General features: G+C 39.7%; 2 protein-coding genes and 1 non-coding gene across 6 annotated transcripts; all 3 read left to right on the top strand.

Annotated features, from left to right (window-relative positions):
- Nucleotides 1-668: 668 nt before the first annotated feature.
- Nucleotides 669-742, top strand: TRNAI-UAU (transfer RNA isoleucine (anticodon UAU)). Its single transcript has one exon. It is a non-coding gene; the product is annotated as a tRNA-Ile (tRNA).
- A 1,221-nt stretch (nucleotides 743-1,963) lies between these two features.
- Nucleotides 1,964-6,212, top strand: LOC115680495 (protein IQ-DOMAIN 9). Of its 4 annotated transcripts, none has more exons than XM_030604300.2 (6): nucleotides 1,964-2,307; nucleotides 2,951-3,067; nucleotides 3,989-4,153; nucleotides 4,506-4,733; nucleotides 5,126-5,239; nucleotides 5,590-6,212. In XM_030604300.2, exons 2-6 carry the CDS (start codon nucleotides 2,993-2,995, stop codon nucleotides 5,941-5,943), a joined length of 936 nt encoding a protein of 311 aa, XP_030460160.2. In that variant the 5' UTR covers nucleotides 1,964-2,307; nucleotides 2,951-2,992; the 3' UTR covers nucleotides 5,944-6,212. The 4 variants fall into 4 exon arrangements, with proteins under 4 accessions (XP_030460160.2, XP_030460157.2, XP_030460159.2 ...); XM_030604297.2 differs by having other exon boundaries at nucleotides 1,966-2,307; nucleotides 3,977-4,153; XM_030604299.2 differs by lacking the exon at nucleotides 1,964-2,307 and adding an exon at nucleotides 2,398-2,666.
- A 1,500-nt stretch (nucleotides 6,213-7,712) lies between these two features.
- Nucleotides 7,713-11,153, top strand: LOC115680496 (nudix hydrolase 15, mitochondrial-like). Its single transcript, XM_030604301.2, has 4 exons — nucleotides 7,713-8,083; nucleotides 8,668-8,810; nucleotides 10,554-10,673; nucleotides 10,764-11,153. The coding sequence occupies exons 1-4, from the start codon at nucleotides 7,729-7,731 to the stop codon at nucleotides 10,986-10,988; spliced, it is 843 nt and encodes a 280-aa protein (XP_030460161.1). The 5' UTR covers nucleotides 7,713-7,728; the 3' UTR covers nucleotides 10,989-11,153.
- Nucleotides 11,154-23,509: the final 12,356 nt, after the last annotated feature.

Here is a 23,509-nt window from a genome sequence, read left to right on the forward strand (position 1 = left end):
GGCTAAAATTCAAGCCAAAGTAACTTATTATCAACGATGTGGTGGTGATGATCCAATCCTACCATAATAATATCTAGTATTGAATTACGTAGTCACGGGTGTTAGAAAATGATATTAATAACTTTATGATTAAATCAGAAATTAGTGAAATATAATGATAATAGAAATATTGCTATGAAATAGACCTAATTATGAAAGCAGGATTGGAATCCTGCCTAAATGGCCAGGTCATGCTCTGTCACTTACCCAAATTTGGCTAAAAATGTGCTGGCCATATCTCTAGGCTGTTGATGCATAATAATGAGCACAATGACAATTATTAACATTTTTTTTAGGATTAAAATCATTTCAATAAATATTGCCATTATCTAATGTTTTTTATTAATAGGAGCTTGGTAGTTGGACCGACCCCCAACTTCTTCTTTTTATTTTCCTTTTTCGTCTTCGCCAGAACAGTCCAACCCACATAATTTCCCTCCTAGCAAATCATCAAATCGAAGTCAAAAGCTAAGTACAATCATTAATTAATTGGCGCGTCATTCGAAAATCAGCAATAGGTAGAAGTGGATGCGAAAAAAAATAAAAAAATAAAAAAATGGAGAAAAGTGGGACAATAAGAAGGTTTAACTATATTAAATATATAGAACAAGGAAAGTGTCAAGCAACGTGGTCCCGTAGCTCAGTTGGTTAGAGCGTTGGTCTTATGAGCCGAAGGTCGCGGGTTCGAGCCCCGCCGGGACCACCTTTCTATCTTTTTCCTCTCTTTGAATTCTCATTGTATATTTCTTTTTCTCTAAGCAGCTTTGCAAGGAGAAAATACATTTATTTATTTTTGTTACAAAAGTGAAGATAGACTACTTCTCCATGTGATTGAATGCATGCCTTCCTTTTTCTAGAGATTTTTTTGTTCTTACGAGCTACCATATGCGTGCTCTTTTCTCGAAGTAATATTTCCCAAAAATTATTTCGTTTCTCGATCAAGTTTAGAAAAAGGAAAATGACACAAATGGTTTCCGCACTTTGGTTCAATATGTAATATGATCCAAGAACTTTTAATTTGTTTAATGTGATCCCTGAACTTTAGCCCGATGTGCAATGTGGTCCACGAACATTTAGTTTGTTCAATGTGGTCCCTGGTACCAATTAGTCCATGAACTATATGAAAATGCTCAATGTTGTCATTCCACTTAATTCAAGTTCAAGGACAACATTGAACATTTTAATATAGTTCAGGGACTAAATTGAATATGTACCAAAATTATAAGGACTATATTTTGAACAAATGAAAAGTTGAGGGACAACATTGTAAATTGGGCTAAAGTTTATGGACCACATTAAATAAATTAAAAGTCCAGCAACTATATCGCACATTGAGCCAAATTTCAGAAATCATCTGTGTCATTATCCCCTTTGCGAACTCTTGTCGAGTGTTGCCAGTGAGTTATGACTCTTTTGGCATTACTCGCGACACGGAAGCTTAAAATAAACGATAGTTTCTCATCAATCTAACTTCGAAATGCCGGGAATGAAATCTATTCTGACATCAACCCGTTTTCTTGATTAGGTCCCTAACAGTCTACACTCGCAAAAAATATCTGCTAGAACAGGCAGTCCAAGTTTAAAGAATTCGTGCGAAAGTTTCATTTTTTTCTTTTAAATGTTCACCAACCCAATCATCATCACCATGCTAATCATTTTCAGCTCCTGCTTGTAGCAGAGTCTGAGTGCTTCGAAAAAGAAATCTGAAATTTCTCACACCAAATTAGAAAGGCGGGCCATCACTGTCAAGCCCCCATTGGTTTGTTCTGCTGTCGCTATACTCATCCCGACCCCTCTGTTTTTTTTTTAGCTTGACTTTGTCACCGCAACCAAACTCTCTCTTACCAAACTGCAGACCCTTTTCGAGTGAGTTGTATTTCGTTGGTTGAGACTTTGATTGAGCCTAAGTATGGTGGACCATGGAGGAGAGGGAGAGAGGGAGAGAGAGCTCCATTCAAGGAAGGGATAGATATATACAAACGTTTTCATCGACCCCATTTGATTAAATGAATTGTCTTTAAAGACAGGAGAGAAATTCTCGGTAGAACTGGAGGTGGACCTTTGCAAACCGGCATTCCACACCCACCTTTTATTCTCTCTCTTCTTCGCTATGACTACCCTTTTCTTCGAGGTTGCTTGAGCTTTACTACTAATACTACCCCCACCCGCAATTCTTTAGGCTGGACCTTTGAGTACCCATTTGTGTGAAAGGAAGAAGAAAAAAGGTGGTCATTGGACTGGACCTCATTGCTGCTGCTGCTCCTGTGGGTATGTCATCATTGTTCATGGAAGCTATGCCCTTTTGCTTTTTGTTCTGTTTCATCCTGTTTTTCCCCTGAATATCTGATGTGGGGTAGGCGTTTCTTGATTTTGGGGGGAGATTGGGATCTGGGCTTGGGGCAGTGAATGATTTGCGAAGCAAATGCTCAGTTCCTTCATCTGGGAATCTAAATATAGTTTCTGCAATTTGCTCGAATGATGGAGCGTTCTACTTCGTTTTGATGTTTTCTATGTGGTCCGCGTTTGTTGAAATGAAATGATGTTGCCGGCATTGTGAAGTGCTGTTCTCTTAGAATTGGATCGACATGGTTTGAGATTAGCGGTCTAGCAGAGTGGTTGATTGAGAGGTGGTTAAATGTTCCTAATTGAGATACAATGACATAATGTTCTGGCTTTCTTAATGAAAAACCACTAGTTATGTATGATGAAAAGTGCAGAAATAGGATCTTGGATTGTTATATGATGCTATTGAGATCAATTGTGATGATATCATGATGTTTATAACTGTTCATTTTTGAATTGATGAAACAAAATCAGAGATTTGTGTATATTGCGTTGTGGTTCTTAATTGTGCGATCTTCCAAGGGGTGTTTCGTGCCAGCAGTCATGTCATGGATCTTTCGTGAAACAGGGTACTTCTCTTCATCCGGGTAAAAGCATTTAACTTATAGATATGGGTTCTGGGGACTGGTTCAAGTCTATAATCAACCTGAAGAAAGTGAAGAACGATGGTTCAAAGAGATCAAAGGTACAAAACAGTCCAGATACTTTATTTGCTTTTTTCTTTTTTATTCCTGTCGCATTTGTATTAAGCGATGGAATCAATCATTTTCACTTCCACCATAGTTGAGTTGGGCATGGTGAGAATGTTTCAAGTTTGTGTAAAAATCTTTCAGCTCTAAATTCTGCCTGTAAAGATTGCATGTTCTCTATTATTAGCTAATCATGAAACATCTCTGTTGAAGTTGTTTTTCCTGAAACTGCGAGAATTTTGCGTGAAGTTTCTAATGACGTAGAAGGATCTATATGCATATGAGAACTATTCATGATTGGGCTCTATCTCATGGACAGTTTTTAGTCTCCTGGTAGTGCGATTTACAGTGACCACTTGAACACGTTGGTCATTTGATGAAATAATCTGCTTTCTGAAAATGTTCTGCCTTTTCTCCTGCTTGTTATTAAATTTTTATCCTTTGGAAGCTTATTGTTCTTCCTTGTAAAAAATCGTTTGTGTAGTCTCTCATTAGACTTGCTCTGATGAGAAACTTGCCATGATTGGTGCCAGCTTCCAGAAGTAAGTAATGGCTAGTTGCTTGATATGTGTTTGGTAGTGTTAATGAGATTCCGCTGTGTCCTATGCTTCTCAGGTTACCATCTGAAAAGGCTTCTAATATGAACTATTCAATGGACATAGAGTAAAACATTATAATAAATTTCTACTTTGGCACTTACCAAGATCATGAAGTCTTGAGTGAATTTTTCTTTCAATTGACTATATTAAACCGTTGGAAAATTATAATTGGTGTAAAAGTTTTTAAAGAAATGTCTACTTCTGTTACTTATGGAGCAAAAATGTGCTCATGGAATAGTAGGGTTAAAGTTGGTTGCGCCTTTCATACTTTTGATGTTGCGTTGCTGCTTGATGTGATGCTTCAAGCCCGGAAAACAGGCATCTTCATCTCCTGGGAAGTCAAATTCCTTCAAGTGGAAGAGCCACTCAAATAAAGAGTCTACAACTTTGGAAAATGGTGCTGCTCCTGGAAAAAGTTCTCTTGGCATGCCCCTTGAGGATAGAGCCGCACTACGAATTCAAACAGCATTCCGGGCATACATGGTACTACATCCACAAAATGCTTCATTCGATTATAATTCTGCCTTTAGGTTCATCCTGTTGATTGGTCACGTTTTAATACTTTCCATGGCTACATAGCTACTAGCTAGATACAGCATCTTGTGAATATGTCTTGCATTAGTGTCAGTGTGTCCAATGGATGTCTATTTTCACTTTCAGCTGACAATTTTGCTGTTCAATTCTGCTATTAATGAATCATCATGGACATAACTTATTTGGTACCTAAGACATAAATTTCCACATTATATCAGGCCCTCAGTGATTGTCTTGCTTAACTCTTTGGAAGATGCGTTTAAATCATTTATTTGACAGAATTGTTTTCATCCTGTTCTAGGCACGGAAAATGTTACGACGTTTGAAAGGGATAGTAAGATTGCAGATCCTGACACAAAACTTTTCGGTCAAAAAGCAAGCAACGACAACACTGGGGTATCTTCATTCCTGGAGCAAAATACAGTCCCAGGTTAGAGATCGCCGTCTTTGTATGGTGACAGAAGGGCGGATAAAACAGAAGAAATTGGAGAACCAGATGAAACTTGAGGCTAAACTCCATGATATTGAGGTAAATTTCATCATCCATATTAATATTTTTTGGACATCGAAAACCTGATTAAGGAAACTTGATTGCATAGGAAGGGATTAATGGCCCCCTGCAGCATATCAAACCCTGCCGGGACAATGGTCCCGTTCTATGCATAAAAGCTCCTGATTAAGGATTCTTGTCTAGTCATATTTTCTGTGTCTGTAGCATAAAAGGCAACTGCAGCACGTGATTATGGATTGTAGTCATGGAAGCCTGCTACTTCAATTTTTGGTAATTGAAATAATTGCACGTTCTCCAGTGCCCATTATGGCTTTACAGCTATATGTCCATGTTTTGCAAGAATGTGTAATGTGTTTGAAATGACTAACAACTGGCATTCTCTTACAACTACATAATAACATGCCTGACAGGTCGACTGGTGTGGTGGCTCTGAAACCATGGAAGAAATTCTTGCAAGGATACATCAGAGAGAAGAAGCAGCAGTTAAACGTGAACGAGCCATGGCATATGCATTTAACCATCAGGTGAGGGATATCACACAACATATGTCAAGATTTATTACTAAGGCTCTATTTAGGATTAAGCACAATATGTAATAAGATTCACCATTCGATGGGATAAGGCTTGGTTTGTTGTTAATTGGTATTGTTTTAGCTTTTGTGGGTGTGATGGCTGGGCTTAGCAATGCAAGATAATTCCTGTCTTCTCAAGGAAAAGGAAATAAATTGAAAAGAAAAAGAAGGTAGTTGAAGGATTCAGTTCTCAGATGATACTGCTAAGGAGTTTATCTTGCTAGCTCACAATTCAGAGGGTGATTATAGTTTCTGAATACGATTCCCGTTGTCCTTACATTGTATAAGTTCATAATTCACAGTGGAGGGCCAACTCTAATACCAATGGCGTGAAGAATTATGAACTTGGAAAAGCGAGTTGGGGTTGGAGCTGGATGGAGCGATGGATTGCTGCTCGCCCATGGGAAAGCCGAGTACCTATTCAGACCATTAGCCCGAAGAAACCACTTAACAAGCAGGGAAGTAATGTCGCTAAAAGCTTGAACCAGCAAACGCCAAAGGCCGTGATTTCACCAATACCACCTCCATCCTCCAACGGGAAGGCAACTACGAAGGCAAGAAGATTGTCTTTCCCAGCAGCCGAAAAGCCTGCCAGTCTGCTTTCAGAAAGTAAATCTGAGGAAGCAAACAATAAGAAAGAATCGACGGTTGCTTAACACAGAGATCATGGGCGGTGTTGATTTCTTTTCCATACTTGAGTTGCAGAGACGGCGAGAGAAAAACCATTTGTTTTGTCATTTATTATTGCTGAAATTATGTGTATAGCTTTTGCTTGTAAATTCTATTGGTGTGAGGATAAAAAGACCGGCCGGATACGTAAGCTTGTCTGTTCATTTTACTGTTGCCTTTTCTGGAATCCTGAATGATGTGATTTATACTGTATTTATGCTGTATATAGATAGTATCTTGATTCCATTTGTCAAAACTGTGGTATGTTGTATTTCTGGATTTGACTTCTCATAGCTCCATGCTTCATCTATTTGCAGTGAAGGCTCTGTTGTTTGTAAGACAGATTTCTGTTTTCTCTGTATCCTGGGTTGGTCTTGTAGTAACACGACCCACATTTTGCGACCTCAAGAAGCTCAGTGCTCAGTACGATGGCTGAAAAATTTCACAAGACCACTTCACCAGTTCACATCTCTCTCCAAATTGTTGTGGGCAAACAAAAACATGACAGTCAAACAAGGAAAGACTCGATATCGAAAGATTGAGAAAATGACACGAATAGTTCTTAAACTTTAACTTAATGTGTAATGTGGTCTCGAAATCTTTATTTTGTTCAATATGGTTCTTGAATTTTAACCCAATCTGTAATGTGGTATATGAACTTTTAATTTGTTCAATATCTTCCCTGAACTTTTGATATACGTTCGATGTAGCTCATCAAAAGTCCATGGAACACATTAAGTAAAGTAAAAGTTCAAGGACTACATTGAATCTAAAATTAAAGTTCATGAACTACATTGAATAAATTAAAAGTTCAGGGACAACATTAGATATTGGGTCAAAGTTCAGTCACCATCTTTGTGTTTATCCCAAAGAAAATGGTCAAAGTTATTACTTTGCAAAATTTGAACACAGCCAAGAAGTTCATGTCTCAGGTTCGTACTTTAGCCAAAAAAACATGGGCCTAATATCCAAAAAAAACCTCAAACTTTAGCTTTTGTTCCATTTCTACCTTTTGTCTCATAAAAAACCTCAAACTTTAGGTCATGTTTCAATTTTACCCTGAACTTTTTTTTGTCCCATAAAAAACCCTCAACTTTAGGTCAGGTCCCAATTCTACTCTAAACTTTTTTTTGTCTCATAAAAAACCAAACAACTTTAGGTTCAGTATCAATTTTACCCTAAACTTTTTTTATCTCATAAAAAAATTTCAACTTTAGGTCAAGTTTCAATTTCACTCTAATTTTTTTTGTTTCATAAAGACCTTCGTTAATCCTCCATCAAAATTGCCCTCAGGATTTTGCGCTTATCGATCTCTTATGCTTGAGAATGTTCCATCTCTCGTGGTCGGAGAGCGCTTGGGACAGTCGAACAGCTCTTGCTTGAGAGATTTCTATCTCTTGGTTGTCAACGAGAAATTTTGGATGGAAGGTTAATAGAATCAGATTTGTGACTGTAAAAATTTTACAGTAAAATTTAGACTGGACGGTAAAATTGGAACAAAACCAAAAGTTGGAGGTTTTTCATGGGGCAAAAAAAAGCTTAGGGTAAAATTGAGCAAGATCTAAAGTGGAGGACAAAAATAAAATTTAGTGTAGAATTGGGACATAACTTAAAATTAGAGGTTTTTTTATGAGACAAAAGATAGAAATGGGACAAAAGCTAAAATACAAGGTTTTTTGAGGTATTGGGCCAAAAAAACATATTTATATCGGGAACAACGTTAAACAAGAACAACAAAGTACAAAACTTTTGCCTTTATTTGACCACAGCAAATGATCTCGGTCCTCAGAAGAATTTCAGCATCGGCATCGACGTCTCCGTTCTTGAAGCTCATGAACAACTCACCACCCCCTCCTCCTTCGCGGAGGCTCGTGGCCTTGGCCCAGCAACTGCGGCTCTACAAGCCCCCGCCCGATTTCGAGGACGCCGAGGAACAGCGGATCGAAGAGACCGCCGGCAAGGTCGTGTCTCAGGTGGGCTTCCCGGAATCGGCGACCCCGATGGCCCGCGACCCGGGAAGGTTCACACCCAAAAGAGCCGCGGTCTTGATCTGCCTCTTCGAAGGCGATGATGGGGAGTTGCGCGTCATCCTCACCAAGAGGTCCTCCGGATTGTCCACCCACTCTGGTTCGTCTCTTTCGATGGTCGTTGTTTGATGTTTCGTTTTCAAGAATTTAGGTTCTTCCTTGCGTATCATTTCGGCTCGTTGTTTGATATTTTGTTTTCAATAATTTAGGTTCTTCCTTTCGTATCATTTCGGGTACGATGACTAATTAGATGGGAGATATCGACTCTTGTTCTTGTTTCAGATGAGAGAAATGGGGAAGAAAGAGGGTCTTTTCTTGCTTTAACTTTAACTCGACGTCACATTTCAAGTGTGCATTTGTAGGTTTCTTGATGATCGGGAAAACGTCGGTTCAATTTTGTCAAGTTGTAGCTGCCTAATTCTAGTCCTAGAATTGGGAAGTTTTGATCTAGTACTTTTAGTGCTGCGGTGAATTTGTTTGTTTCCTAGAAAATTGAGGCTCAGAATGCGATACTAGCAGAATAGTTGGGACTTCAACTTCAACTTCAGTGAATGCAGAAAGTTTAGTCGTGTACTGTGTCAGGTGATTAGGATCTCTGCAGTAGGTATGAGCATGTTAGGGGAGATTGCAAGAGCATGAAGGTGCTGTCCAGTGATCTGAATTGAATGGTGTTCTGGGTTGCAGGTGAAGTATCGTTGCCAGGTGGGAAAGCAGAGGAGGGTGATAAGGATGATGGAGATACGGCGACAAGGGAAGCCAAGGAGGAAATTGGGTTGGATCCTTCCCTTGTCAATGTGGTAACTATACTCGAGCCATTCTTGTCCAAGGTATTAGCATACGTTACTCTCTTTTGTCATTAATATGTTGAACTTCAATTTTCTAGTGTACACAACCTGCGAATACCCTAGCATGTGAGTCACTCAAAATCTTTTCACTCCCATGCGATTAATTGGACAAGTTATGGTGGCCTTTTTCTGTGGATGTCATGTAGATTGATAACATTTAGAAGTATGAACCTGAACTACAAGCTTTATAGCTGACTCCATTCAACCACTTTTAGTGGCAATACATTCTATTATTTCAGCAGTTTCTTCTCAATTAAATTGAAGCATCATTAAACCAGCAATCACCACTTTTCTTAACAGCAGTCTTCAGTGGTCAAACAGAATCTAGATACTGAGAGCACAATCATCAAAAAGAGTGTTTGTTTGATGGTATATACGTAGCTTTCCTTTGTTCTCAATGTTCATTTCTCCAGCCATTCCTATTGTTAGGCTATACATTCTTGACCGGGTTTCTCCAGTACGTTCTGCATATCTGGCATGTACTTCGCCTGTCAACATTTATAGGAAACATGTGAGAAATGAGTCGCAGTTCATTTGGAACAATGAAAGCATGTCCAATTAGAATGCTAGTGAAACCACTTTACAAGAATGGTTCATATTAGCATCTCTTTGAAACTGGGACAGCCCCTCACTGTTATGAATGCAGTCTCTCCTGTTTATTCTGATCTTTTTAGTGCATTGTATGGTGAATGTACACTCGCCTGTTCTTTCTAGAAAGAAATGATTTCATTGGTCCATTTTGTATAGTGGTGGCAATACTTTGTGGGAAGTTCTTCCTTTATACTTTCACTTGACAATTTTCTTGGTAAGGGGCTTAGGACGGGAATGATGTTAGTAGCTCCATTGTTTGTAAACATTTGCATATCCGGTGTCAGCTTCGATTCTTCAAAGTGAAGGACACATATTTGTGTTTGCGTGCTCGTGCTTTTGGAGTGCACGTGCAGGAGAAGGGGGGATGCTGACTCTTGTGTGAGATTGTGGTGTCTTCAATGTATGAGCTTCAGTGGTGTCCATCCATCCTAACAGGGTCTTCTTAGAGCAGAATGATAGAAGAAATTTATTTTCAACCATGCTTTATATGTGCATGGTCGATGATCATTGTTTGCCGTATGTTATTACGGAGTTCACACAATGATTGACTTGTGAAGGGACTTGTCTGATGGGATTTATTTTATATTTATCCAGTTCTCTCCAATTCTTCAACTTTGAAGGAGTATCTACTTGGGATGTTTCGGAAATGAAATTGGACCGAGTCATGTTGTTTGGAATGAAACCTACCAGAATAAACCAAACTATCTTACTGTCTTGTTCCTAGGATGTGCATTGGGAGATTACTATGATTGTGGGGGAAATCATGCTGGTCCTTGGAAGAAATATCGTAAATCAAGTGCACGTGTCTATTCCAATTGTCTTCTTTTGTGGTTCTTCCTCTGGGTTGTTTGTCAATCATCCCCTGGCAAAATGCTTAACTAGAATTCCATTATCAAGAAAGGAAAGTTCTGAAGAGTCTCTCGACCAGTGATTAAGGATGGGCTTGCTCGTACTTTGGAAACCGAACTAGTCATGTCATACTCTCTCGGGCTATAGTGATTCGTCTGTTTTTTCAAAAATAGTTTACATCAGTTCACTTATGTCTTGCCATCATGTGAATTCATGAAATGTTAGCATTCAGTCTTATTTTTGTTTGGATATGTTTGGGTTCAATGACCATTTGATCCTGTGCAGCATCTTTTGAGAGTAATGCCGGTGATAGGCATACTTACTGACAAAAAATCATTTAAGCCCATCCCAAATCCTGCGGAAGTGGAAGCAGTATTTGATGCTCCGTTGGAGATGTTCATCAAGGTACTGCTTCATTTGACACACCATGTGACTCTAGTTATCTCAGTGGAACATGAAGGCCCTCATGATAAGAGCAATGTCTATTTGTTTCAGGATGAAAATCGAAGCGATGAAGAGAGAGAGTGGTTGGGTAATAAATATATCATTCATTTCTTCGACTATAAGGTGGGGAACAAGAAGTATTTGATATGGGGGTTAACGGCAGGGATTTTAATAAGGGCCGCATCAGTGGTATACCAGCGGCCCCCAGCTTTTTTGGAGCAGAATCCAAAGTTTAGAGTTCCTAGAATGGTAAATGAAGATACTGTAATGCCTTAAACCTGGCAAAATTGTTGACATACATATTTAATAAAAGCAAGAATCTTTTACTGCTGGATTGAATATGCTGAAGACAAGTGCTTGGATGTATACTCTGCAGTACTAAAGCATTGCATATCTGTAACTTAATGCATCTGTTTGATGCTCTTAGTGAAGATGTTGATCGGTTTTGCAAAGAAGAAAATAAATTTCAAGCAAAGGTGCGCTGTTTATGATTAGTATCGGACAAATATCTCGGAGCTGACGCATTGACTTCTCTCAGGTCAGTCATTGTCTGATCACTAAAGTTATGACTGTCTTATTCTTCTGATCTGCTATCTGTCTGTGCTACCTTTGTTGATTGGGACTTTGTATTTTCTTTTGGCTAGGTCAGGGAAATAATCTAATATTTGTCGACTATTTCTATTCTGCTCTAGCTTTCCAGGTAAGAACCCGCTTTCTGTTAGCTGTGGATTAATCAGTTGATATAGTTTGAAGCTTGCCTCCACTTGCAGAATTAATTGCTCTTTAGTGGATCATAATTGTATCATTGACGTCAAACCCTGCTCGGCTTGCATAGTTTCTTATTTTTCTTTTATTTTTCACTTTCTGATTATGGAGTCTATTTGCTATTTATGATATGCTAGATGTTTCTCATCGTAGGGGGGTGAAATTAAGAGAGATTTAGTTTCACCTATCGTTTGACATTCGTAGTTCAAGTAAGGTCCTCTGCACTTTTATAGGTTGTGAACTTTGATGTTGACTTGTTATTCCTCATAAGGGCAAGAAAGTAGTGGATGCATTACTGTTTAATGTATTTCCAGCAAAATACTAGATGAATGGAATTTTAACCAAGATGATATTACTTCTCTATTCGATATTATAAGGGTTGATTGCTTTTGTTGCAAGAATAAATAGCCTATGCCATTCTTACTGAGCTTGAGTTCGTTAAAGTAGAGATGCGCTGAACCCGTGAATAGTAGAATGATTTTATGTTGACAGTACTTCTCATCATCCCTTGAAAGATATTCCCTTTGTTATGTATGAGCTAGCAAAAGTCTCTTTGCCAATCAAATCAACCTCCAAGAAGCGACAACAAATTGATATACTGATCCCATGAGACGGTAAATGCGTGTGATACCTTAGTTGTTGAGGATTCGATTTCAATTCAACATCGCGTGCAATAGGGTCAATTTGAAACAGAGTTGAGATTCTGATTCTCTGTTCCTCTTCCTCCATTCTAACAGGTTTGGTTCGTGGATGAAACCAGGCTTTATTTCATGCTTGAAAGTGCCAATCTAGTAACTAAAACAATAAATTGTGAGAATACCATAAGAACGAACCTAGTGAGGACTCTCACAAAGGGCTGCAATTCCAAAATAAGAGAGAATCAAACTGGAGGAACCAATAAGTGATTCATTGATGAAGGAATCGATGTATAAACAGCAGAAGCGGAGAATTAGCTTCAAGGGGCGATTGGGTTCGACACTAACGAATGAATGGGAGAGAATTGAGAGCACAAATCGGGGCAGAGGGTCCTTCCCCTCTATAGCCCATTCCCTGCTAGGCTGCTACAAGTATGGGAGAAACGGACATTGTTTTCTACTATGGGAGGCGTACAATGTTGTTGTGGCGCTAAAGCATCATAGTGATAATGTGGTAAGATGTTTCAAAAGCAAATCGAAGACAGAGAAAAACTAAAGAGAGCGGGGTTGATAAAAATGATAAGAGACGCTAAACAAGATAAATGTCATCTCGCCATCTCTCTATCCGACTTTCCCGCGCCCTTTTTTTGTCTTCTCCAGCTGCTAATCTCATAGAGATCAGGGCGCTGCTGTTAGTGATGTTGAGATATGTCAAGGGTGAGATAATATCTAGAGAGACTAGTTCGAAGCGAGTTCATCTGTGTAGACAACTCAATCGTCTAAGGTGATGCCACGTAGCTTGGTGTGCGTATCGAGCTTTGCCAAGGCGGCGAGTTCGGCAGGCTTGAGAGAGAGAGAGAGAGAGAGAGAGAGAGAGAGAGAGAGAGAGAGAGAGATCATCCTGGAAACGGCGTTGGTGGGATGTGGAGGTTGCCACCTTGGACTAGAGCGGCCACGGTTGCGCACTGTCGATGTTTCTTCTGGTAATTGAATAGTATAGATTGCGATATTGGATAATCATCTGCCTGAAACAAAAACAAAAAGATGATGCATCTACTAAAACCAAATTCAAGGTTTGGTGCATCGAGCAACGACACAATTGATGAAATTTACTCCTTTTTTGGCCGTACTCAGGAAAATTACCAAAATAGTCCTAAACCTATTGTAATTATGCCAATTCAATCTTAAATCTTTTTTTTGTGCCAATTTAGTCCTAAACCTTTTATATTTGTGTCAATTCAGTCCATTCGGCCGTTCGACCTATGCTGATGTGGTAATTTTTAAATATTTTTTTATTCTTTCGATTTTTTTTTCTTTTCTCTTGTTTTTTTTCCCTTTCCTTCTTCCCCTGGCCAGTGGCTGGACCGGCCAGGGGCTAGTGCTGGCGAGGTCGACCTTGCTGATCACTGGTGAGAGGGCGAGCTCGACCTCGCCCAAATCTAGTGAGGTTGAGCCTCACCACGGTTGTGGGCGAGGTCGAGCTTGCCCAACCACGGCGAGCCTCATCAGTGGCCAGCGAGGTCGACCTCGCCAGCCCTAGCTCCTGATTGGTCCGGCCACCGGCTAGGGGAAGAAGGAAAGGGGAAAAAGAGAGAAAGGAAACAAAATAAAAAAGAATTCGAAAAAATTTAAAAATTGCCACGTCAGTGTTGGTCGGACGGCCGGCGTTGGCCGACGTCCACGTTAGCACCGGTAAGCCAAAATTGACCGGATGGACTGAATTGATACAAATACAAAAAGTTTGGGACTGAATTGGCACAATTATAATAGGTTTATAACTGTTTTTGTAATTTTTCCAGCCGTACTCCATCTCTTCATGCGATTACTCGACGATTTGCAGGAATGAACTCGGAGTACCAACTTTCGACGACCCTTGTGGACGAACGTGAATATGAGCCATGCCACACGACGTGCAAATCGTCTTGATGTACGAATTCATTGGTCGGCTACACGAGACAATAACGAGGACACGAATGATCATGCGGAAAGGTCAAAAGGCATATTAGGCCTACCCGCAGTGTTATACACACAAATAGACAAACGACCCAAATTTAGGTAGAATATATAGAATAACGAAGGCATTAATCACTGACGGTTCTTTAACCAATAGAAGAGAGAGTTTGAGCAGAAAAGCTTGTACCGGTATATTTAGGTAGGAATCTCATGACGTTATGCTTAATCTTGGACGATAGACGACAATGCATCTTTACGCATGGTGGGGAAAATGTAAGATTGAGCAGATGAAGATTCAAATAATGTCCTATCCAATGACATTAGCTCCAAGAACAATAGGGACAATGAGTGAGTGAGATCCGCTTTTCTTGTATCGACTTTGATCATATGAAATATGAGAAGGCAAGCATCCTTAGGACTATATATAGGATGTCGTGGCCCTAATTCTCCATCGACACAACCACCTTTCAGTCATCCTTGAAAGAATTAAACATGGCGATGAGCATGTTCAAAACTTGTCTGTGCCTGGTGCTGATATTGCTTTTGCTTCCGAGCTTCCGTGCACGACCTCCCTACGTCGTGATCCGAGGGAAGATAAGCTGTCACGAGCTTATGAGGGCTAGTCCCGGAGGTCCTGATCCGCAACGTCACTTTTTCGTCTCCGTTTGGTTTTCTACAGGTTCCATCTTCTACTATGTCTTTTTTCAATGTAATGCCCTAGTAGGGTATCATAATATCGAGCTGTCCGTGGAGTTTGTGGGCATGGCAATATAGAATACTGCGGACTGTGTTGGCATTTTTCTTTTTCATTTCTTTGTTTTTGGGCTGTTTTTTTTTTGTTGGGTCGGGATGTCTTTGGGCTGTTCAATGTTGACGCTATGTATAGTTGGGCCTCTTTCTTTAAAATCACTAAGGGTGCGTATGGTAGTATTTATGTTTCCAGAAACAATTTTTATTCAGAAATGGTTTTTCTATTTTTATTCGCTAGTCGAGTTTTTGAGCAAAAAAACGTATTTGGTAACTGCAAAAAAAATTTATATTTGGAATAGAAAAAGAATAGAAAAGTGTTTGGTATGACCCTAAAAATTTTGTGACGTGGACTTTTTTTTAGTTTTTTAATAATTTTCTAAAAATTTTTTGCTTCTTTTGATTTTTTTTTCTTTTCTTTTTTTTCTCCCTTCTTTTCCTCCTTTAGCTAGTTGCTGGGCCTCCGCCGAGGCCTGGCGATCGGCTAGAGACGAGGGCCAGCGAGGTCGACCTTGCCTAGCCACCGGTGAGGCTCGATCTCGCCCAACCACTGGACAAAGTCGACCTCACCAAGATCGAGCAAGGTTGAGCCTTGCCCAGCCACTAGGCGAGGGCCGTGAGGTTTCACTCAAGGCGAGAGCCACGAGCTCTCGCCCAGATCTGAGTGAAGGCTGGCGGCCCTCGCCTGCTGCTGCGAGGATAGAAAGCTCTCGACCAGCTCTAAGCGAGGGCTCCAAAGAGCCCTCATTTGCGGCTGGCAGGGGCTAATAGGCCCTTGCCCAGTTGTCGGTGAGGGTCACCAGGCCTCGGCTGGTGGCCCCCTGTCGGCCGTAACAATAAAATAAGTAAAGAAGGAAAAAGAAAATATAAAATATAAAAAATTGAAACAATATTGTAAAAAAATTGTCCACAGTAGCACCGGTCATGCCACGTAGGACGGTTGGCGTTCACGTTAGCGATTTCTGGCCAAAATCGGCTGGATATACTCAATTTGCAAAACATGAAAAAGGTTTTAGGACCCAATTGATACAATTGAAAGATTTAGGACTGAATTGACAAAAGTGCAATAAATTTAGGGCTTCTTGAACAATTTTCGCATATAACTTTTTGGACAATTATCCCAACCACAACGATGTACACAAAGAGGCAACCGACCCAACTTTGACGCTTCTTCAAAAGGTCAAAAACAAAATATATAGAATAAAGTAGGCATTAATCACCGACAGTTCTTTACCCTATAATGAGCAGCGGATCAATCGAACAAGATGATTGCCGCCTTCATTTATTCGCGAATAGCGTCCTAGCGAGCATGAGAATGTTACGAGCCTGTCATGTAATGTTCAAATGTTGAGTTGTTCATGCAGCTTGTGGGCGTCGCAAGGAAGAGCACTACATGTAATGTGTTTATCGTAAGCGGACTTATATTAGTAAAACATTAATATAGATGTTATTGACTAACTATATTGGCATTTTTTTTTTTTTATCTTTGAGCTTTCGAATCCTGACTAACTTGGCGAAGATCTAATGTAGGGGAGCCAAAAGAGCTATGGGGCTATCAAATATGAACCTGTGCCAGTATTTTTGTTTTATGGTGTCATTGTCCGAATTTAAAACCAAGACCACATGATGTAAATTTGAAGTCCACGAGATGAAGAGTCCTCACCAAATTGCGTATTGGGTGAATAAAAAAAATAAGCACAAGCAGACCATTAGCATAGAATAGGGCTAAATGAGGAAAAAAGCAAAAAGTGATGACCCAATATGTTAAAGGTCCTCTTTATATCCTTCCGCAATTATAATTTAGACGTGTTAATCTTCTCCATATGTTTGGACAGAAAAGGTCATTACAAAGTATCATTGGTTGTGGATGTAGCATTCACTAAGCATGAAACCTCCATATGTGTAAGAAAATTATGTTAGGGACACTTTAAGACACTTTCAAATTGGAAAGAAGTTTAATAAAAAAATGAGGTTGGATGAACACTTGCCGAAAAGCAAAGTCAACATAGTTTATTTTAGGGATAAATGGTGATTAGGACGGTATAGGTGTCGTAATTATTGTGCGGCGATCACTTTGATGCCAATATTTAGCACATGACTATTTACTTATCCCACGAGACAGTAAATGGGACAGATGATGAGAGCGCAAATTGGGGCAGGGGATCCTTCCCTTTTATAGCCCATTCCCTACTACAAGTATGGGAGAAACAGCGATTGTTTTCTACCATGGGAGGCGTACGATGTTGTTGTGGCGCTAAAGCATGATAATCATCGTAGTGATAATGTGGTAAAATGTTTCAAAAGCAAATTGAAGACAAAGAAAAGCTAAAGAGAGGTAGGTTGATAAAAATGATAAGAGACGCCAACAAGAAAAACGTCATCGGCGAAGCCATCATCACCGTCACCACATCGGCGTCACTGCCATGGCCGGAAGCATGTCATCACTCATCGCGATCTCTCTATCCCACTCTTCCCCACCCGTTTTTTGTCTTCTTCGGTCGCTATTCTCATAGGGAACTAGGCGCTGCTGTCAGTGATGTCGAGATATCTCAAGAACGAGATAATATCTAGGGAGACTGGTTCAAAGTGAGTCCATCTGTGTTGACAACTCAATCGTCTAAGGTGACGGTACAGAGCTTGGCTTGCCTATCGAGCTTTGCCAAGGTGGCTAGTTCAGTCGGCTTGAGAGAGAGAGTTCTGTCATCCTGAAAAGGCGTTGGTGGCATGTGTAAGTTGCCACCTTGGACTAGAGTGGCTACGTGGAAATTGTCCAATCAATCTTAAACCTATTGTACGTAGGGGTGATCGGTTTCCGGGTGAGCCGATTCTCACCCAGAAACTAGACCAGAGGAAAACCGGACCGGTGGCGCCTGAAACCGGTAGCGTATTCTATTTTATTTATTTATTTATTTTGATTTGTCACTATTTTCTCTCGTTATACCTTCCAAGCATAAATCAATTTTTTTTTCTCATGGCACACCCCTTTAACTCTCTTTCTATATGCATGTCAAATTGACTTGACTCAATTGTTTTTATATTTATTGCTGTTGGAGGACTCCTGTCTCTTTCTTTTCTTGCCTTCGACAACGAAACACTTGGAAAGCTTATGTGATGTGAGCATGCACCATCTCCTTCCACTACAAGCAATATTCATCACAAGGCAGTGAAATGAATTTGACATCATCGATGATAGCTTTTAATGTTTGGGACCATGCTCTAAATCAATGATCAGAAGCCATTTTAACAGAACATAAATTAGGGTTTGTTAGATTTTACAAAACTGACGAATCTGCAAAAAGTGTGGATGGAATTTACTCCTTTATCTGGGCCGTACCACATCTTTATGCGATTCCTCGACGATTTGCAGGAAGTGACTCGAAGTACCACCTTCGACGACCCTCGCGGACCAACATGAATATGAGCCACGCAACGCCACGTGCAAACTACTATGATTTGTGCAAATTCATTGATTCGCCACACAAGACAATAGTCGAGGAAACAAACGATCACTGTCAAAAGGAGAGAAAAGGCATTATGCTTAATTGCTTACCCACAACGAAATACACAGCAAAACAAAAAACGCAACTTTAAGCAATAGAAGAGAGAGTTTGAACAGAAGACGCAACTTTAACCAATGGAAGAGGGAGTTTGAGCAAAAGAGCTGGTCCGCCATATTTAGGTAAGGAATCTTATGACGTTATGTTACGTATTGGGCGACACGCGATGACGTGTCTTGGGGCATGGTGGGAAGATATAAAATTGAAGCAGATAGGATTTCATACAAAGCAATGTCCAATCCAATGGTTTTAGCTCCAAGAACAAAACGGACAACAAGTGACTATGATTCACATAATCCGGATCTACTTTCATCATATGAAATATGAAAAGTTAACCGTCTTTGAAGGGCTCAGAAGCTTTGCACGAGCTCCCTACGTCATGATCCGTGGGAAGCTAAGTCAATACGAGAAATAAGCTTGGGGCATGAAGGACTCTGAGATAGGACTTTGATACCGTGTTGAAACGTTCAATTCAAAAGCATAAGTTATTAGGTGGAAGAAAATCACAAGAATAAAGTTCAATCAAATTCAGTTGTCAAACTATGCAGGGTAATACTTCAACAATTTAAATCATTCATCTCAAGTATAACGAGGACACACGACCTTCAACGACCCTAGGCGAAAGAAGAACACGATTACGAGGGGAAATTGTAAACTTATTGTACGGATACCAATTCGTCACATCAACTATTCTAGGCGAAAATTAACCGAAAGGATTATATTGAAATTTTGTGCAAAGGTTTATGATAAAATTTTACAAAATTAAAAAATTGAAGATTATATTAGCATCCGTACAATTGGTTTATGACTGATTCGACAATTTCCTCCGATTACGAGCCATGCAACATGGGGTGCAAATTATATTGATGTACAAATTCATTAGCTCCCTGCATATGACCATAATGAGTACCCAAATGAATATGCGAAAGGTCAAGAGGCATGAGGCTTACCCCAAACGATGCACACAAAGAGACAGCGACCTAACTTTGAAGCTTCCTCAGACGGTCGAAAACAAAATATACAGAATAAAGTAGGCATTAATCACTAACGGTTCTTTACCCAATAGAAGAGAGTTTGAGCCAAAAAAGCCATGATGTTTTGTTAAATAATGGACGATACACGACAATGTTTCTTCAGGCAAGATGGGAAAATATAAAATTGAAGTGATGAAGATTCAAACAAACCAATGTCTAATCCAATGCTTTTAGCTTTAAGGACAAAATAGACAACAAATGACTAAGATTCACTTCTACCGTATCTACTTTGATGATTTGAAAAATGAAAAAGTAAGCATCCTTAAGGCTATATATAGGATGTGGTAACGCTAAATCTCCATTCACACAAGAAACTTTCGCCATCCTCGAAAGAAATAAACATGGCGATGAGCATGTTTAAAATTTGTCTATGCCTAATGCTGATATTGCTTTCGCTTCCGAGCTCCCGTGCACAAGCTCCCCACGTCGTGATCCGAGGGAAGATAAGCCGTCACGAGCTTATGAGGGCTAGTCCTGATCCGAGACATCACTTCATCATCTCCATCTGGTTTTCGACGAGTTTCATGTTCTACTATGTCTCTTTTCAATGTAATGCCCTAGTAGGGTATTATAATGTCGAGCTGTCCGTGGAGTTTGTGGGCATGGCAATATAGAATACTGCATGTAACGTGTTGTTTATCGTAAGCGGACTATGATGTTGGCATACATACATACATACATATATATATACATACTATCATTTCTTTGTCTTTGTGCTGTTCAATCTCGACCATGTTATGGAGATTGAGTGCATGAAAAATATCTACAATTTTCACTCCAAAACCTTTCGGAGGAGTTTTGGGGGAGCTCAAAAGCAAAAATCTGGAGAAGAAATCAATCAATATAAAAAAAAAATCTCCCCAAGAAAATCTCGGTCTTCATCGTCATCATTGAGATGAATCCTCACAAAAAATCGCTTGCGTAACGTTTTCCTTATTATTACAAATTTCAGGCAAATTGGAGAATAGCGTTTGGAATTACTTTATTTTTTTATTTTCTCTTTTTACGCACTATTTTTTCTTAAACTTACGAGTGACATATTCGGATTGTTGGTACCTAATTTCACATAATAATTTTTTTTTGGGGTTAGATAGTGTAATTATAATAAGAAAGTAAAGATAAAGGGACATTCGCTTTTAGAGTAGCCGACTTCTGACAATCAATTTATATAACAAAAAGTTTATTCGTCACAAAGATAAGCATTTATGATATATAGAGCGTCGCGATGGTGGCCTCCACCCCCCACCCGCCGACGAGTGCAGCTCCTTTAGAAAAAGATTGTGGTTAGTTCTCAGTCGCGTCTATTCTATAGCTGAGGTTTGCCAACCTCGTCTTACTTGTAGACCCCGATTCCGATCACCGTTGAGCATATCAGTCGCTGTTCGTCGTCATCTGTCGCCGTCAAGAGCTGCGAAGTGGCTAGATCTCACTAAGAAGAGTCCTTCGCTTGTCCCGATTCCGCCTGCATACGTTCGCGAAAGCTTCAATCGTAGGCTCGAGCGCTTGTAGCACTTCAGATATATCGTTGATGTTCCAACTCTCCGCTCTATCCTGCTTCGATTGTGATTGGAACTGAGAATTGGCCTTCTCTGCGGAAGCATGGGTTGGACTTGAATGAACTGCTTTACATTGATTTCGATTTCAAACATCACTTGTTAGTTCCACTTTAGTCAGGCCATGAATTTGAAGTAAAAGAAGTTAAAATCTACTCTCAAATCGTTAACCATAGCCCCTTCGATCGTATGCCTCAAGGGCGCGACTGAAAAATGATGCATGATATTTTCAGATCCGGAAACATGTCGACATAAATTGCTTGCTTTCAATTGATTTGTTAAGAATTTGGATATGATTCCAGTCATATTTCGTTGTATTAGAATCTCAATGTCAAATTTTTTTTTGGGTGTTTTCATTCTATGTTTAGCATGTGCGTTTCTGTGATGTCTGAGGAAATGGCTGGAGTCAATGATGGTGGTCGATCTCATGAGATATTCATTTCGGTTCGTTTCTCCAATTCGTGTTCTAAATGGCTTTGTCATCTCTACGGCCATCTGGTCTTGGGCTAGAAGTGGTGCCTCATTGTTTCACCTTTCACCAAAGGATTGATTTTTTATTTTTTAAAGTGAGTTGGAGTTCCGTGGCTATACGAATAAGAAACAATGGATATGTAATGAACTACGAATACTAAAATGAATCAATTAAGTAAATTGCAGAAAATTTAATTTGTGTGATTGATTACGGATTCTTTACAATTGATCCTTCTCGGCCTTATATAGCCTTGTATAAAGGGTAACCGTCGTGAGAGCGGTTATCATTCAAATCCCAAATTCTAACTTCTCCTGAGATTCTAGGCCTCAACTTGATATTATAAATGGTAACAATTTGGCTCCGTCTCTATTTCTGCATCTTTCATCGATCTCTTAATCGGCTGCCCCCTCTTATCATATGTCAATTTCCTGCCTTTGTCGATTCTCTTTCATCGATGACGGACACTTATATTAGTTGCCGATTTGAGTTTGCAGCTGCCCTATCGACAACGCACCATGAACTCTCACCGATCCATCAAAATCGGATTATTTTTGGGGGTCAACACTAATAGAGGTAGTCCAGTGATGGTTAGGAACGAGCGATGGTGTGGAGTTCAATTTAATACCCTGATGTAGGCGAAACTTTACTTCTTGAGCAAGATATGGACTCATGACTAGAGAGCTTAGTGTAAAGAAGAAAAACATGAAGAACAAAGAGCTCAAAAGCTCTTGAGCCGTGACAAGCACGAAACGGAAAGAAGCAAGAAAATAGAAATAGAAAGAATAATGTTACGACCTCCTCGAAAGTGGGTGGACCACTCAAGGGTTTGGCTAATGAATTACTCCATTTACACTTAACTCGAGCTCTTCTAAATCCATACCAATTTGCAACTTAGGATTTAAGTTATTTATAATGCCAAATCATTTCATTTATGTGTCACCCTATTTTATTTTTGGTGGGTCAATTAAAAACCAAAGGAAAGTATCAGTAAATTTACTTTACTCTTACAAACCAGAGATTAAATGGATTTGAGGACTTGCTTACGCTAAATTACTTTAATGCCATTTTGGTACATTTTCTTTTTACAAAATATTTAGGCAGGCAGCTTAAATCGATTTTAACTTATCTACTAATATTTGATGTGATCATGCGAGTACACAAACATTAATATTTGTTAAGCCTCCTCAGAATCAATCCTAGTTGGCGTGGAACTTGTTTCATTTCTATCCAGTTCTCCCCAACTCATCAACTGTGAAGAAGTTACCTACATGGGATGTTTAGGAAACGAAATTGGGTTAAGTCACGTTATGAAACCTACCAGAATAAACTAAACTATCTCATTATATTGTTCTTAGCATATGCATCGGGGGATTACTATAATCCTGTGGAATATCATCTTGGTCCTTCGATGAAATATTGTAGTTTAAGTGCACATTTGTCTAATCCCATTTTCTCATTTCGTGGTTCTTCCTCCGGGTTCTTTGTCTATCATTCCCTGGCAAAATGCTTAAATAGAATTCCATTATCAACAAAAGGAAGTTCTGAAGAGTCTATCAACCAGTAATTAAGGACGGTTTCCCTTGTACTTTGGAAACAAAACTAGTCATATCATATATTAAATTATATTTCGAATCGGTGACGTTTAGGTCAGATTCGGTTGGATGAATATCCAAAGTTGTAACCACACAAAGAAGGAGAAGTTCTCAGCGAAGAGGCACGTCTTCTTTCGCTTGTGGCCGTGCAAAAAGGAAAGGCCAGGGTTGAATTTTTCGTGGGGCCCAGGTCAAAAGTTGTTGGTTGACTCATCAAAGCATTCACTTGTGCGGTGAGTATGTTCTTTTGTTTCTTTTAGCACTAGCCTAGGCCAAAGGCTATTTTTAGCCAAAAAAAAAAAAGCCTAGGCAAAAGGTTAAGGTTTTGTTTCTTTTAGCACTGGCCTAGGTTGTCCTTCACTCCAGTAATAGCCGCACGATAGCAGCAATAAAGGAGTGGTTGTGGGTTTTTTTAATCTCTCTGAGCTCTTGGAAATGGCTGCACAGTAAGGCTCGAGCTGTAGCCTCGACGGCCCAGCGAGAGGCTGC

The sequence above is a fragment of the Syzygium oleosum genome, unplaced genomic scaffold (assembly GCF_021117445.2).
Source record: "Syzygium oleosum isolate NSW1041296 unplaced genomic scaffold, Sole_v2.1 Sole_v2.11, whole genome shotgun sequence".
Lineage (NCBI taxonomy): Eukaryota > Viridiplantae > Streptophyta > Magnoliopsida > Myrtales > Myrtaceae > Syzygium > Syzygium oleosum.

Bases quoted from the DNA above. Each gene is read 5' to 3' on its own strand.
- LOC115680496 (XM_030604301.2), top strand. From the start codon at position 7,729: ATGATCTCGGTCCTCAGAAGAATTTCAGCATCGGCATCGACGTCTCCG. The intron at 8,084-8,667 runs GTTCGTCTCTTT...TCTGGGTTGCAG, and splicing joins CGGATTGTCCACCCACTCTG to GTGAAGTATCGTTGCCAGGT. The intron at 8,811-10,553 runs GTATTAGCATAC...GATCCTGTGCAG, and splicing joins TCGAGCCATTCTTGTCCAAG to CATCTTTTGAGAGTAATGCC.
- LOC115680495 (XM_030604297.2), top strand. From the start codon at position 2,993: ATGGGTTCTGGGGACTGGTTCAAGTCTATAATCAACCTGAAGAAAGTG. The intron at 4,154-4,505 runs GTACTACATCCA...ATCCTGTTCTAG, and splicing joins CAGCATTCCGGGCATACATG to GCACGGAAAATGTTACGACG. The intron at 4,734-5,125 runs GTAAATTTCATC...CATGCCTGACAG, and splicing joins CTAAACTCCATGATATTGAG to GTCGACTGGTGTGGTGGCTC.